The sequence below is a fragment of the Spermophilus citellus genome (genome assembly GCF_964194105.1).
Source record: "Spermophilus citellus genome assembly, chromosome: 9".
Classification (NCBI taxonomy): domain Eukaryota; kingdom Metazoa; phylum Chordata; class Mammalia; order Rodentia; family Sciuridae; genus Spermophilus; species Spermophilus citellus.
Genome location: NC_138191.1, coordinates 66,555,194 through 66,572,398, shown reverse-complemented (window position 1 = coordinate 66,572,398; position 17,205 = coordinate 66,555,194). Strand labels below are relative to the sequence as shown.

The 17,205-nt window shown below is 33.2% G+C and overlaps 1 protein-coding gene across 1 annotated transcript in view; it reads right to left on the bottom strand.

Moving 5' to 3' along the window:
- Positions 1-650: 650 nt before the first annotated feature.
- The window catches only part of COL24A1 (collagen type XXIV alpha 1 chain), a 421,320-nt gene continuing 404,765 nt past the window's right edge, over positions 651-17,205 (bottom strand). The window contains exons 58-62 of the mRNA XM_081305079.1: positions 13,904-13,969; positions 13,149-13,317; positions 8,325-8,434; positions 5,401-5,610; positions 651-2,056 (exon numbers count right to left, since the gene is read on the bottom strand). Of these exons, the coding sequence (XP_081161205.1) occupies positions 1,910-2,056; positions 5,401-5,610; positions 8,325-8,434; positions 13,149-13,317; positions 13,904-13,969 (702 nt within the window). The 3' untranslated portion in view covers positions 651-1,909. The remainder of the gene's footprint in view (positions 2,057-5,400; positions 5,611-8,324; positions 8,435-13,148; positions 13,318-13,903; positions 13,970-17,205) is intronic.

Here is a 17,205-nt window from a genome sequence, read left to right as displayed (position 1 = left end):
CCACCAGTTACATACAAATCTTTCAATTTCTCCACATCTTCGTGAACACCTATTATTTTCTATTTATTTAACAGTATTGGGGATTGAACCCAGGAATGATTTACTGCTGAGACACATCTTCAGTCCTTTTAATTTTTTATTTTGAGGCAGGGTCTTGCTATGAGACTGTTCTCAAACTTGCAATCCTCCTGCCTTAGAAGGACTTAGGACTTATCCTAAGTCACTGTGATACAGACATGTGCCATCATGCCTGGATTCTGGACCTTATTATTATTATTTTTTTAGGTAGGGTCACATTAAGTTGCATAGGTTATTGCTAAATTGCTGAGGCTTTTGTGATCCTCCTGCTTCAACTTCCTGAGTTTCTGGGATTACAGGTATTGACATCCTGTTGAAAATCATTTGATCATTTTTGTCAGGGTTTATTTCTGTGCTATGTCCTCATATTGTAAAAGTAGGAAACAGGCCCAATATTCCTTTTTTAGGTATGTAATGGTTTTTCTAATAATGTAAATATATATGATATAGAATGGCTATGATAGAGGGGCTATCATTCATAATAAAATCATAAGGTAATATAAAAGAAAAACAAATAACCAAAGATGATTTAAAGCACATTTTTTATTATAGATAAGTAAGTGTGGGTTTGCTGTGGCTAAAGACATCTTTATAATAGGTAAACAGATTTTCTATATAGTGAGAGGTATAATATTTTTCTTTTAATAAGAACCAATATCTCTCTGATAACAAGGAAAGACTGAACTGGCTGAACCTACTTTAAGTAGAAAAGACTTTTTTTTTCCTGGATGTTGTTTTCAAGATTGGTAAACTAAATTCTTTCAAGTCCTAACACATTATATTTAAAGAACAGTAAAAGAAACACTACAAAGACATGTAATTTCTACAAAGCAGAAATATAATTTCTATAACTTAAAACAGCAGCAATTTCAAAAGATTTGCTGAATTAAAACTTTACAAAATATATATACATTAAGTATCATTCCAGATGATCGTGGATTTTTAAAACACTATATCACAACTCCCAATCTCTAACCCAAATCTACTATTGGATGTAGATGGCCTAAAATATTTTTTACAACAATTTATAAAATAACACAAAAACAAAAGAGACCTCCCAATTCTCTTGTGTGTGAGCTCAGGTTATGATGTATTGGCTTTAATTCCTTATGCACAAAGAGAATTTTAAAATAAAACAAGGACTTCACATAAATAATTGCTTTACTTGTTATTAGGTATGTGACCAAACAAATTAAAATACTAACAATTGAAACGTATCTTGATGTAACCAGTACATACACTCTCAAAGACAAAGATGAAAAATGAAATAAAACAGTCTGCATGAAAGCCACAAGCACCATGTTTTAGAAAGAGCACCAAGCAACACAAAAAGGCAACACGTAAGAGGTAGTGTACCACTGGCTAAGATGTATATGTCCATTGGGACCTGAATACAGCTTAGTATTTGGAAAAATAAGACATATTAGACTGTGGCTTGCAATTTTTAGACAGAAGCATAGCACATTTGGGAGCATTAGCCAGTATTGCTCCACAGTGCTCTGCATCTCCAGCTGTCTAATGGGTACTTTGCTCTCAGTCAAAAAATATAGGATACCCTGAAGAATTCCATGTTTATAAATTTTCAGTTCTAGGGAATTCTATAAGAAAGCTCAGATCAATAAAAATTTTAAAAGAATTAAATACTTTATCAATCATAGTCCTCTAAAAATGCCTTTTCTCCTTCTTAGGAGGAAGTCTTTTCTTCCTGAGATTCTTTAAGATTTAGCCAATGCCTTTATTCCATGCATTTCATAATGACAGTATATTTCTGTTTATATTTTCCCCTCTGCAGCAATTATGACCAACATCACGAATTCTGCATTAACTCACTTTAGAGAAAGCACACAAAACTGCTTTCAATGTAATACTTCCTTTCAGTTTTGAGATGAGGAAGTTTTTGAACTTCAATCACTGGAAGTTGATTAGGATCCTGGGTGTAAAAAAGGAATTTTGCCTTATGCCAACTGCCATCTTGAATCTGTAAATAAAAACACAAGGCTTTCATGTTTAACTGTTTCATCAGCAGCCATTCTGAGCAGACAGTGCTCCATCAGACATTGAAGATTTGTTTTAAAGATTAGAGATAATGAATAGAAAATATTTAGAACAATGTTTAATATATAGTATCAATTACTATTAATAATTGGAAATCTAGGTTTACTTCTTTCTTTATAATGACATTGTGCTCTAATTTTTCATTTCCATAGGTTAATGCTAGGCTTCTGCTTTTGTTGTCTGAGAATCACTAGACCAGATATGAATTAAAAGGCTGCACAATTCTTATTTATTTATTAGTTCTAATCATTTATACATGATAGTAGAAAGCTCTTCAATTCATTATACACAAATGGAGCAGAAATTTTCACTTCTGTGGTTGTGTATGAAGAAGAATCACACCATTCGTGCAATCATAATTGTACCTAGGGTAATGATGTCCACCTCATTCCACTGTCTTTCCTATCCCTTTGCCTCCCCTCCCTTGCCTTGCCTCATCCAAAGTTCCTCCACTTATTCCATGCCCCCCATGGATTAGCATCCACTTATCAGAAAAAACTTTTAGTTCCTGGTTTTTTGAGATTGGCTTATTTCACTTAGCATGATATTCTCTAACTCCATCCATTTACCTGTATGTGCCATGATTTTATTCTCTTTTAATGCTGAGTAATATTCCATTGTGTATATGTACCACAGTTTCTTTATCCATTCATCTATTGAAGGGCATCTAGATTGCTTCCACAGTTTAGCAATTGTGAATTGTACTGCTACAAACATTGATGTGGCTGCATTACTGTAGTATGCTGTTTTTAAGTCTTTATGGTATAGACAGAGGAGTGGGATAGCTGGGTAAAAAGGTGGTTCCATTCTAAGTTTTCTATCTGCTTTCCAAATTGGTTGCACTGATTTTCAGTCCTACCAGCAATGTATGAATGGAAAGGCTGTACAATTCTTAATATGATTAATACTCATCTGTTCTGTGTTCCTGTAATTGTGACCAAGTCTTTAGGGTTACCATTTTTCTTAGGTAAAAGAAAATGAGCTAGCTTAACTCCTGTACTTTTGGCTGGAAATAACCAGGCTTGCCTAAGTCAGAAGTAGTTAAATTATAATTATGTTGAATCATCTTTTAGTTTTCTTTCTTTTTTCCATTCTGTGGCTTTCCATTTATACAATTTCCATCTTTCCTTTCTTCTTCCAGGCCTGTTTCTCTTATTACTATTTGCTCTTTTGTTTCTGATAAATTCTGTGGCATAAAATGTTCTATGATGGACAAGATTCAACAAAATAAAATAGAAAACACAATTGACTAGTTTTGTGGAGCTTTTTATTAAGAAGTTTATTCACTTACTCATCACAGTATTATCACAATATACATTTTCAAGTTTGAAGAAATTTTGGAGGTTATTTAAGTTATGAGTTTCATTGTAAAGCTAAGGTCACTGAAGCTCATTGAAGATAAGTTGCTTGTTTATGTCATAAGCATGGTGTAATAACTAGACCTAGAATTCTTTGAGTAAGACACCATTGGATTCATTCATTAACTCTTTCAAGAAATATTTTTTGAACTCTTAAGTATATTTGGCACAGTTAAATAAGACGTAATCCTCAATTTTCCTATGGTACTTGAAAAAAAAGATGAATAAATTAATTCTTTAAAAATTTTTATTTTATTTTACTTTATTTCAGGCAATGGAAGGGTTACTTTAAGTTAAATTAAGACAAATAAATTAATTTTGGCTTATGAATTCTACAAGCTTATAAATCTACTTGAAGAGAAGACATAAACAAGTAACTATAATACAAGATCATAGTGCAATGTAAATAATGTGAACAATGAGTGACAAATTCGTCATTTCTAACTGGAATAGACAGGAAATGCTTCATGAAAAATTTACAATTTATATTTGGATTGGTCTTAAAGTATTCCTAAAATTTTCACTTGATTAGAGATGTAGAGAAGGGCATTTCAGAGAAAAGGAAAGGCATGGGTTAAACAACAATAACCAAAACCCCCAAATAAAAAGAGACAGAAAGTACACAGTGGTTGTGAAAATCACAGCTTAGCATGGCTTTGGCCTGGACAGATTTTAATACAAATTCAGGCACTATCATTTTCCTCACATATAGAACATCCATTACTTAATTTTAATAGTAAAAGTGAGCTACAATTTAAATACTGACTAGTAGAGCAGTCTACAAATATACTCATGTTTAATTGTATAGGGACTAGCAAAATGAAATAAAACTTGTATTTCATGCAGTTTTAAGATACAGAATCCTAGCAGTAAAATCTCAGTGTAGTTTTTAATTTTCATTTCTCTAATTTCTAGAGATGTTGAACATTTTTTTTTTTGTGATGCAGCCACATCAATGTTTATAGCAGCACAATTCACAATAGCTAAGCTATGGAGCCAACTAGGTGCCCTTCAACAGATGAATGTATAAAGAAAATGTGGTATATATACACAACAGAGTATTACTCAGACATAAAGAAGAATGATTTTATGATATTTGCTGGTAAATGGATGGAGCTGGAGACCATTGTGCAAAGTGAAATAAGCTAAAACCAAAGTTTGAATGTTTTCTCTGATATGTGGAAGCTAATCCACAATAAGGGGTATGTATGTGTGTTGGGGGTAGAATAAAAATTCAGTGGAGTAGACAAGGGGAATGGAGGGAAGGGTGGGATGAGAAAAGGAAAGACAATGGAATGAATCTGACAACTTTCCTATGTATATATATATGAATATACCACAGTGAATCTTACCATCGTGTACATCCACAAGAAACTAACAACAACAACAACAACAAAATAACTATGGGTAAATGGCAGAAAGATCAATAGAGGGAAGGGGCAGGAGTTGGGGGTGGGGAGGAAAGGAGAAGAAGAGGTTTTAGGGGACTGAATTAGAACAAGATATATTCCATGCTTTTATAATTATGTCAAAATGGATTTTACTGTCATATACAACTAAAAAGAGCCAATAGCAAATCATAACACTGAAAACACATGAAAGAAATCTGCTTATGTGCTCTTTCTATCTATTATCTATCTGTATATTTATCCATCCTTCCAGATATGTGTATTTCCTGTAGGGAATAAAACCTAAGTATTAATACCTGTTTTGCATGTAAAAACCCATGAATAACCAATTTTGTAGAACACAAGATATAAGCAAATGAATGAGTTTGAAAAATGTGGGGTTATAAGACAGGCACTTTACAAGTTACTAGCCTTATGTATTTGCAGTTTGTAATTAAAGTCATCTTCGTTTAACCAATTTTTAGTCATATTGAACAATTTTAAAAGCGTCATTCTCTTACCTTGCAGTCATCTGAAAGCACTTTAGGTTCCAGTAGAGTGTTTTCTTCAAAAATCTGACCATTCCACCCCTTAAAACGAATAGGCAGTCCTGGGTCACTTGTTCGTGCACTTGTCCACGTGTTTAGACAGTGAATGGTGATGATATGGGTGGCTTCTGAGCTCAGTAAATGAAGGAAGTTCATCTGGACTTTCCCAACTCCAAACTCCAGCTAATACCATAGAAACAACATGTAGTTTATGAGATAAGGCAATTTAGAAACTTTTAGTTTGGGGAAACTTGAGGAAAGTCCTTGAAAGGCAGCCTGAAAAAACTTCTTTTCTTGGAATTTAAGTGCCAGTTGGTGGTATGCTGATAAATGTTTAACCATAGGCTCTTGGGTAATGGGATAGGGGCTGACTTAAAGCATTTTCTGATTTCCTTGTTGAAAATACTTCCAGCATGGTTGATTTCAGACTACCAAGGTTGTGTCACTGAATGTGGAATTGAGATGAGATGTTAATAATAGGCTTTCTTGAGCCTATGTGAACTGGATCTAGCATACCACTGAACAACTACCTATAATATAAAAATGAAGATAATTTTTATAATATTACCTACAATGCAACATAATTCATTTTAGGTTACTGTTTTTCATAAGAATCTCAAATGCTTTTCTTTTGGTACTGGGGATTGAACCCACAGGTGCCTTACCACTGAGCCACATCTCCTACCTTTTTATTTTTATTATGAGACAAGGTTTCATTAAGTTGCTTAGGGCCTCACTAAGTTGCTGAGAATGTCCTTGATTTTGGGATTCTCCTGCTTCAGCCTTTGGAGTTGCTGGGATTACAGGCATGTACCATTGTGCCTAGCTAAGAATCTAAATTTCTGTTGATGCCTTCATTTATGATTTTTTTTTTTTGTGTTTCCAAAGATAAGTTATAAACTCTACAAACTTGGTTGAGTAATTTTAACTAAAAAAACTTTTAAGGACAAGCACAAAATTTATTCTTTTTGTTGCCAGCCCCCAAAGTAGTTCTAGTCACATGTTGTTATTAATAAATGTTTATTGAATGAATGAGTACATGAACAAGTATTAACAAATCAAATTAACAACAAAGGGTGAAATTGGCTGGGTGTGGTGGCACACACCTATAATCCTAGTGGCTTGGAAGGCTGAGGCAGGAGGATCCCAAGTTCAAAGCCAGCCTCAGCAACTTTTCTAAGACCTTAAGCAAGACCCTAAGCAACTTAGTAAGACCCCGTTTTAAAATAAAAAATAAAAAGGGTTTTGGATGTGGCTCAATGGTTAAATGCCCCTGGATCCAATCTCTGGTAGCAAGAAAAAGGAAAAAAAAAAAAAAAGACAAACTTGGAGCTTGGAAGTCTGATGGCACATTTTTCATACTTTGAAAGGCAAGCAAAATTTTCTGTAGCTCTAGACATTATTATTATTACTACTATTATTATTCTTTTAGCATCATTCAAGCAAAGGGGTGGCCATAATGTAAGTGAATAGAAATATCTTTCATGAGGAATTTGTATAATTTTCAAACATAAAATTATGAGGTAATAGGAAAAGAAAAAGCAGCAGCAACAACAACAAACCCCTGAAAAAGAGAAGAGAGGCAAAAGAAGTGCATAAGAATCAAAACATGGAAGGATGATCAAAAGGAACCTTAGGGGTTAAAAAGATAAATCCATTCATTTTACAGATCAGAATCAGAAATGTGTAAAATATTTAACCTGTCTGAGCCTTAGTTTCCTTGCTGGTAAAGTGGGATATAACAACAACCTGATAAGTGTTGTTATGAGGATTAGAAGTGACAAATGCAATTTACCTAGCCTAGTGCTAGCTCACAGTATGCCCTCTGCTGGCTTGCAGTTTCATTCCTAGGTAGCACTAGGTCCTCAATTCCCAGTCTTCTTGAGGTTGAGTTTATGGACAGAAAAATGGGAGAACTGATTCAGCCATCTGAAGAACTGGAATGTGGCCCACTCACTGCTGCTATCTCTTTTGCACAAATAAAATTCCTGAGCCAACTTCCAAGGGAGTGAGGATGATCATGTGGATATTTTGGAGGTAGCAATATCATGTTGTTCTTTATTAGAGGTATATGATTTCCTTAGGAATAGAAGAATCCTTCCCTCTGTTTCAGGAAGAATCTAGTGCCTACCACAAGGAAATGCCCCACTTGTGAAGAGGGTAGTTCAACAATAAGCAGCTGGTGACTATACATTTTAGCAGCTGCGTTTTTATGATGGATGAAACACACACGTAGGCACATTTGTCCGTTCTTTGCCAATAAGAAATAAATCTTGGTAATTTAACACACTGGTTTAATCAGAAAAAGAAAGAAGTGTAGTTTTGATTTTAACATGTAAGTAAAACTAAGTTTTAGGTTTTATAGATAGTTGTTATAACATCTATTGTTATACCAAATTCACTTGCATTTATTCTAAATAGTTTATAGAATTATACTTGAAAGAAGTTTTAAATCATATTCAGTGATGTTTAAAGTAGGATATTTTGTGTCCAGTCACCAAAAAGAGCAAGCTGTTGTGCCAAATTCTTCTTTTATTGATGGTGATGATATAATTTTCAGCAGAACTTTAGGTAATAGATTACTGATCACAAACACTGCAGTTCTTTCTAATGTATGTAATGTATAAAAACAACATATGTTGCACAAGTTTTTAAGGAATTAAAAAAACCATGATCAATAGGTAAGTCAAACTGAGCCAATCATGAAAACACATAATTAAAATGCTAAATGTCACTGATTCAATGTTTTTAAAAACAAACACCTGTTTCTCATACATGATAAAGAATGAAGAATACCTTGACTTCATGCTTAAAATTCATAATTATGTGAAGTGACAAAATTAAAAAAAATAATTTTTTACAGATACTGTGAATATGTTCTAAAATTTAATACATACCTTTGTCACAGAAACAGGAGATAAGCATGTCTGGCCACCAGCACTAAAATTACAGAAAACCTCAATGGCATCTGAAGAGCATCCAAGATTTGGATCAATCCAATATTTTCCTATTAATTTATAGTAAAATGCAAAGTTACTTAGGTGTCATGATATGTATAAGAAATATAAACTATGATATGTATAATAATGTATACTTTATATATTATCCCAGTCTTACATGTTAAAATACTTCAAAAATTATAAAAATTTATATTTAGTGAATGAATGAAAACTGCAAGAATTGTATAAAACTGACACTGGAAACTGTATTTTTCACACACCTATTTAAGAGCATTTCATGATTATAATCACAATGATATAATAACTGAATTTATTGCTTCATACCACAAACAAAAGCTCAACTAAAAGTGAATTGTCTAAAGTTAATTGAGAAATTAAAGTTAATGAGGTATCTTTTCTATATTATTATAGAGTTAAACATAAATATTTTTTTTGTGTGTATATATATGTGTGTGTATATATAACAACTTTAATTTCTCTAATGAAAGCATCTTTATGAGTAATGCTAATAATTAAAAATAGAATAAAACAGTTATTTTGGGGGTTTCAGAAAGAAAAATGTTCAATTAAATGGCCATCATTTTCTGTGCTTTCTTGAGATTTGTAAGTGGGAAAAATAGAAGTGCCTGTAGTTAGTGTAAGCCTGCCAATATTTGCATCCACTGAGTGCCCAGGAATAAATAAAGGCCTCAAGTAAGATTAGAGGAAATACTTAGACTGAAAAGCACTGTGTTAGCATCTTAATTCCAGAATAATAGACTCTGAATATTGAAATAGGATTATATTTCAAATATGAAGGATAGGAGTTTTTTAAAAAGGCAGTCCCAGTGTCTTTCATTCAAAAGGTGAAACAACTAGTTTTTGTCAAATGTCACTTTCTATAATAGGTAAGATGCTTTTCCATTTCATCTTTACCACATAGATTTCTCTAGTTCATCATGGGCTTCCTCTAACTTTGAAAAACATCCTTTAGTTATTTTCCTCGTTCTTACTCTACTAATCCTCCAAAATGCATACTTGCTGAATAGGTAGCATAAAGGGTAGGGACTGTCCTCTAATGCAGTGATTTTCAAATTTTAGAAAATTTTGAACCATATGACAAAACACATATGGCTGGGCCTTATCATCCAAGTGGCCAATTTATTAAGTCTGGGGTAAGGCTTGAGAATCTGCATTTTGAAAAAAAACCTAATTCTGGTCCACAGAACACATCTGGAGAACCACTAAACTGTTGAAATATAGAAGAATGGGGTAAAGGACAGCCACCCTTCTTAGTCCCCTTTCAGCAGGATTCTGAATATTTTACAGTTCGTAGAAATTATTGCTGGATTATTCACCAGAATCTAATGTAGCCTTCCAGTCTTATCTAAGGGAGTCAATATAGATCTTCACTCACCATCTTTTCTCTTCCTAGACATGCTTTACTCCTACTATGTGAGCTAATATAAATTTTATGAAAGGTTTTCTATCAAGCAAACTCTCATTGTTATATGAGGGGGAATACTTTGATTTTAGGCATTGTGTTGTACAATGATGATGTGATGGGGATTCATAACTTCTTTTAAGATATGTGGAGTATAGATAACATTTTTAGATAACATTTTATATCATAATATATTTTTTGTGAGCCTAAATGTTCTAACTTAAAACTGGCTCTCCCTTGAGGACACTGCTTCCCTTGTAACCCTTTCAACTTCTGCAACAACCTCTATAACACTGTGCCTGGAGGTTGGAAGGTGTCCTTTTTGCTAACTGCAGACCATTTTCCCCCCTTTCTCCCTAAACACTCATCATGTTGTATCACCCACTGCCCCTTCCTGGTGAAATCAATGAATTTTTTTTGAAGATTTTAACTTCTGGCTTGTGATGGCTTTCAGAAAATCTATTTATGACCTAATTCTTGAATTCTTGGTAATTATAAATCCATGTGAATGATACTTCCAATAACCTGGCTTCTCAGTTCCTTGAAGTGTACCATTCCCCCTTACTTTACTACCAATAATCTACCCCATAACTTAAACTATTAACTCTAAAGCCATACCTTAGCCTTTGTTATTACTTGCAACTGTCTCTCATTCATAATTTTGCCTCCCTTCTCTTTTCAGCTTACTCCCTGTAGTGTCTTGACTCTAGTAATTCTTTGATCCTATCAGGACCTACTACTCATTGATACTATCACCTTTTCATGTCCCTCATGAGCATTTGTTTACTTCTTTTCTTACCCAGCTTAAAACCCATAGTTCTTTACTATAAATATTCAAAATATTGGCTTGAAAGTTCCTATTTTGTTAGCTATTTTATGCTTTTAAATTTAAAACAATTTTTGTTTTGTACAGGTAATTTGAATTACTTCATTTCCATCATTTTCTCTTAAAAATCTGATGAGGTTTTAATCACTACCATTTTTCTAAATGGTTCTTAGTGAAGGTCATCAATGATCTCTGCAGTGCTAAATCCAATAGTTTTTCTTTTTTTGTCTTTACCTTGCTTGACATTGATCCAGTTGATACCTTCCTCTAAACCTTTTCTTAGATTTTCAAGATACCACATTTGTCTGGTTTTCCTTCTATCTTAGTGATTGCTTCTTCTTAGTTTTCTTTGCTAATTCTCTTTCACCTCCCTGATCTTTAAATATTAGATTGCTTTAGGACACAGTTTTTGGACCTCTTTTCTTTCTTTACCTATAATTTAGGTAATCTTAAGTAGTTAAGGTATAACATGAAATTTATATTATGAATGTCATTCATATTTTTTACCCCTGGCCTCTCTTGACCTCTTACTGGAATAGCCAATTACCCACTTGACAGTATTACTTGAAAATCTAATATCAAACTAAATGTCTCAAACTAAATATATCTAAAATTGAACTATTATCTTTTGTCCACAGTTCCTTCTCTTGAAGTCTGATGTCTTCTCCACTTCTACTAACAACAACTCCACCCTTCTATATTCCAAAGCTTAGAGTCATTTTTTTACCATTCTATATCTCTCATAGCCCACATCTAATTTGTCAACAAAAACTGCTGGCTTTACCTTGAAAACAGAATCAAAATTCTGACCATTGCTGACTAGAGTTGATTACATGGGATCAACTGATCCAGCTGATCATTATCTCTTCTGGGTTTGTTCATTTTTTTTCCCTTTCCTGGGTGATTTCAATAGCTCAGTGATTTCCCTGCTTCTACCCTTGTCCTCATTATATCAAGTAAAGCAATACTTTAAAAATCAAAGTCAATTTATTTCATTTCTTTGTTAAAAAATTTCCAATGGTTTCTCAAAAGTTGGAGACTTTTGAGTAGTCTAGCAGGTCATACACAATCTGGTTTCTTGATATCTTTCTGACTTAGTTTCCTACAAGTCTTCAATTTAGGTACACTCTTCCAGTCACACTGGCCTTCCTGCTAAACCTAGAACATGCCAACTATATTCCCTGGCTCAAGGCTTTTACATTTGTGCTTTAAGTCTGGAAAGCTCTTTCCTTAGATTCCTGGAGTTTGCTCTCTTTTCTCCTTCTTACTGCTCTCAAATGTCACTTTCTTAGAGAGGCCATTTTATTTGAAACTAAACTCTCCACTACACTTTTTATCCTGTTCCTTTTCCTGTATAACTCTTGTTATCTCCAATGATGAAAGTATTTGGGGACATAAAGACCTTTCTTTGTACACATTTCACATCACTTAGCTATTTCTCCTATAAGAAAAGACACAATTTAAATTTTGATTTGATACTGATTTTATTTGTCTTACAATGTCTTTCTTTCAATTTTATAAAATTTTAATTTATGCCCTCAAATATGGGAAGGAATCAAGCTTACAATCATTATGGGCAGTTATACTTATAAATATTATTTTAGTTTTTATATTGATATAGGGTAGAAAGTATCTATAAAAGTTATTATTTTATTAATATAAATAGAGTGAACATTTCACTGTATTTCTAGAATTAAAGCATGTTTTTTGATATGAATATATAAATGAATGTGTGTGACATGTGTATTTGTATATAAAAATTAAAATTAAAATAAAGACTACTAACGTATGAAATAACATAATCTAGTTGTTTTTCAAATTATCATATAGTTAATGTATTATTGAGACTAGAGTTTTTAACAAAAAATGAAATAATATTCATTATACAGTTGACTTCAGACTAAACAAATTAAAATAATAGCAGAGTTTCTCCAATGTAAGTGATGTCTGCTGTTCTTGGTTTAAAAACTTTCCTTGATGGTTTTACTCTAAATTCGTTTTTGCATTCCTTGTTAATGAACTTGAGATTGTCTATATAAGGATGAAAAACTTCTAAGAATTACAAACCACTCCATCTTCATGGTCACTGATTCTAGGATGGGAATTTAAATTCTGTTTTGTACAAAAACTATATTGTTAGAAAGCATAATGGAAGGGGCTTTATGATATCCTTCATGATACTGTCAACTTTGGTGGTCCTGTATTACCAAGTTCTACAGTTGCTCCTGTTGGTCAACCCAAAGGCCAGCTTTATATATTTTAATTTTTAATATGAATGTGATACATTCCAAATACAAAATGTAAGCAAATGATATAGCTAGGGGTGGCATGACATCAGAAATATCTCTTCCTCTGGGTATTTGTTTTTGTTTTTTATGACATTAAAATGGCTTCTGCCAGTGTTTTATCAAAATAACTAAAGTTTGGAATGAATGCTTTGTAAATTTCAAATGCACTGAAATGAGGGAATTAAGTTAGACATCACCAGATTCTGAAGAAACTAAGAACTTACCATCTGATACTTTGTGTTCACAGTTGAGCAAATCTTTGCAGATTCGTGCTGGGTTATCTCTTGTGCCAAGGGGATTCTTGATGCTGTGTAGTAAATTGCTAAGGTAGTTCAAGGTTTTGAATATCTCTGCACTGTGGTCGATTAAAGTCACTTCAGTATTCTGGTAGCTCTGCCAAGTCATCATAAGAATCATATAAGCAGTAAAACCCTAATGACTATCATGGAAGAAAACTGTGTTCCTAGTTGTATATAGTGAGTTGGGGGTAGGATGCAAAGAGTGGTTTATATTTAAGCATAACATATAGTATATGTTTTATTGACCTTGATCCTACAAAGAGATTAAATTTATACTTGAAAGTTTAGTTTTCAAGCTGATATAGACTTAAAAAGAGTTATTATGCCTACTGTATAATGCTTTTTAAGTTACACTTTGAATAAAACAAGTTTAAATAAAGGTGATGATAGGTATATCTCATTTTAAGAAATATAGTTAATTTCATTTAACTGTTTTCTTCAATGTAACCAAATTCCTTACATGTAAGTCCTTAACAACATTACATTTTTGTTTTAACTATTTTCCTTATAAAATATCCTATGCATATCATGTTTAATTATACTTTGTCCTTGAAAATGGGTTCATGTTTTCAATCTGTTTTAAATATAGTCTTTGAGATAATGTTACATTTTGGCCTCCAAAAATTCCTGTTTAATTTTTATATTGATATTGCCAATATAAATAAAGTCAGATATATTACCTCCATCTGTAGAGCAGTATTTGATTCAATCAAGGCTTGAATAGCAGCATTGATATTCATTTGTTTCTGTGTAAAACAAAACCATTTGAGATCAGCAATAAGATCAACACTGAATGTTCTCAAGTAAAGGCTGTAAATTCTGAAAGCACTGCTCTTGAAATATACTAACTTATCTGAAAGGAATTTGTAACTCTATGGTTAGACAGACTTTGCAAATATTGCCTGGCTATCAAAAGGACAATATGCTTCCTTTATCCAGATCTCAAAGGTCTCCTAATTAAAATAGGACCAAAATCTAGAGCCCTAATATGAAAAACTATTTGTGCTTGCTTCAAAAAAAACACACATACACTATTACTCAGCTGGAAGAAGAATGAAATATAATCCCCTCACTTAATAAATTGTAAAGTGAACAATAAACAACTGTAATAATTTTTAACAGTTACATTCTTGGAAGAAAAACAGAATAAAATACTACTGTCCTGAGGTAGTCACCACATTAGTTTAATCTGATACTTCTGTGGTCTTAAAAACAATTTCTGAAGTTGGAAAACGTACTATTAGTCCCAAAAGAAATAATACAACATGAATCCAATATACTCCTGTATTTAATAAAAGATATTTTTAGAGAAAAATTCAGCATAACCATTAGTAAAAGTATTCCTGTAATTAAAAAAAGTAAGCTAGGAAGCTAAGAAACATGAATTGGGAGAAGGTTTTGGGAAATGGCATCTGTGTAGGGGACTCAAGCAATCTAATTTCTTTCAGGATGACTGTACTGCTGAGATACCTTTTTTTTTTTTAAACTAGGAAATCCACACAATGGAAACCGTTTTGAACAGTCGATAATCTGAAAGACTAGTTAAAATGATGTAACAATCAATAAAATGCACTCTTCCTTGCCTCAACATGTGGTTTTCATATTGGAAAATAATTGATTCATTCTGTGTATGTGTATATATATATACACACACATACTGCCAAACACTGTGATATTAATGGTAAAATGGTAAGCAAAAAATAAATTTGTCCTGTCGAGATTAAGTTTAGAGGGGAGACAGGCATTAATCAAACCATCTAAAGATACATCATTACACACCATGATATATACTATAAAGAAAGGTGCATGAACCTATAAGAGAAATTGAGTTGATCAAATCTAGAGGATATAGGAGGTTAGGAGGCATAAGTCAGGGAAGGGTTCCCTGAGACAGTGATAGTTAAGTCAAAATCCAAACAACAAATAAGGATTGTTAGGGAAAGTGTAGGAGAGCTTTTCAAGCAAAAGAAACAACCATGCACAAAGGCTATGAGACATGACCTACTCAAGAAGCTGCAACCCTAAAATGTTCTCTATGGATCAAGTCACTCTCACCATCTTGCTTATGGGAATGAGCGGCTTTTTTATATGGGCCACACAAAAATATTGGCACTAAAATGAATAGAAAACTGAGTTGAGTGCTAAATGGTAGCCACCTTTATATATCATTTGGTCTCCTCTTGGTGATTAAAAGATCATTCATTCGAATAACTAGCATAATGGTTCTCAAACTTTTCAGAATCAGAATTCTTTTGCACTTTTAAAATATTATTAAGCACCTCAAAGAACTTTTGCTTATATGAGTTATAACTTGATATTTACCATAATTGAAACACAAATGTAAAATTTTAAATTATATACATGCTAATTGCTTAAAATAAGGATATATATTTGTGGGGTACCAGAGATTGAACTCAGGGGCACTCAACCACTGAGCTACATCCCCAACCCTATTTTGTATTTTATTTGGAGACAGGGTCTTAGTGAGTTGCTTACTGCCTCACTGTTGTTGAGGCTGGCTTTGAATTTGAGATCCTCCTGCCTCAGCCTCCTGAGCCACTGGGATTACAGGCATGTTCCACCACGCCCAGCCCATTTTATAATAATATACATAAAATATTTTCATGAAAATAACTCTTTTTCAAAACAAGAAAAACAGTGAAAAGGGTTTTGTTGTTTTATGCTTTTATATAGCTCTTGAATGACTAAGAGATCAGTAGATGACAGCTAAATTCTTATATTTTCTCCTGAACTAAATCAGTTGTGACATATTATTTATTTATTTGCAGTGCTGGGGATTGAACACAGGGCCTTATGCATGCTAGGCAAGCACTCTAATATTTATTTTAGTTGAAATACATGAAGAAAGTTTGACCTCAGAAATATGTAGTTGAAAAAAGAGGAATCTTATAGTAGCTTTTCAGATAATTATCAGTATTCTTCTTTGCTACTATACCAAATCTCAACAAGTAGTATATGTTGTGTTCTTCCCCCATTCTACCAGTCTACCACTCTGACACTGAGCTACATCCCCAGCCTCCCATTTTTTTTGAGGTGCAAGCAGAGATTTATTTAGGAATGCAAGGAGATTTATTTTAAAAAGCAAACAATAGAACAGGATACACACACACAAAGGAAGACGGAGTATGAATGCTTGAGTAAGATGCACTTTGGTGGTCCCTGGCTCTTTTTTTCCCCCTCTCCACATTGTCTTATTGGTGTATATTATGTTGTACATAATGATGGAATTTATTCACACACACACAATATAACAATATAATTTGGTCAATATCACTCCCCATCACTTCCCCCACTCCTCATCTCCCATTCCTTGGTCCCTTTCCTTTATTGATCTTTTGATTTTCAAGAGATTCACTTCACTTTTATTTTCCTTTTTCCTCTCTACCTTCTGCACATGAAAGAGAACATACAACCCTTGACCTTATGAGTTTAGCTTATTTTACTTAACATAATGGTCTTTATTTTATTTGAGAGAGAGAGAGAGAGAGAGAGAGAGAGAGAGAGAGAGAGAGAAATTTTTTAATATTTATTTTTTAGAGTTCGGTGGACACAACATCTTTATTTTATTTTTATGTGGTGCTGAGGATCGAACCCAGCACCCTGAGCATGCCAGGTGAGCATGTTACTGCTTGAGCCACATCCCCAGCCCACATAATGGTCTTTAGTTCCATCCATTTTCCTGCATATGACATAATCTCATTTTTCTTTATGTCCAGTCCTTTTTAAATTTTCTTAAAATTTATATATGACAGCAGAATGCATTACAATTCTTATTACATATAGAGAGCATAATTTTTCATATCTCTGGTTGTATACATAGTATATTCACACCAATTCGTGTCTATGTCCAGTCCTTTTTATTTTTTATTTTGAGATAGGGTCTCACTAAGTTGCTGAGGCTAGCCTTGAACTTGCAATCCTTCTGCCTGAGCCTCCTCAGTGGCTGGGGATTACCATGCCC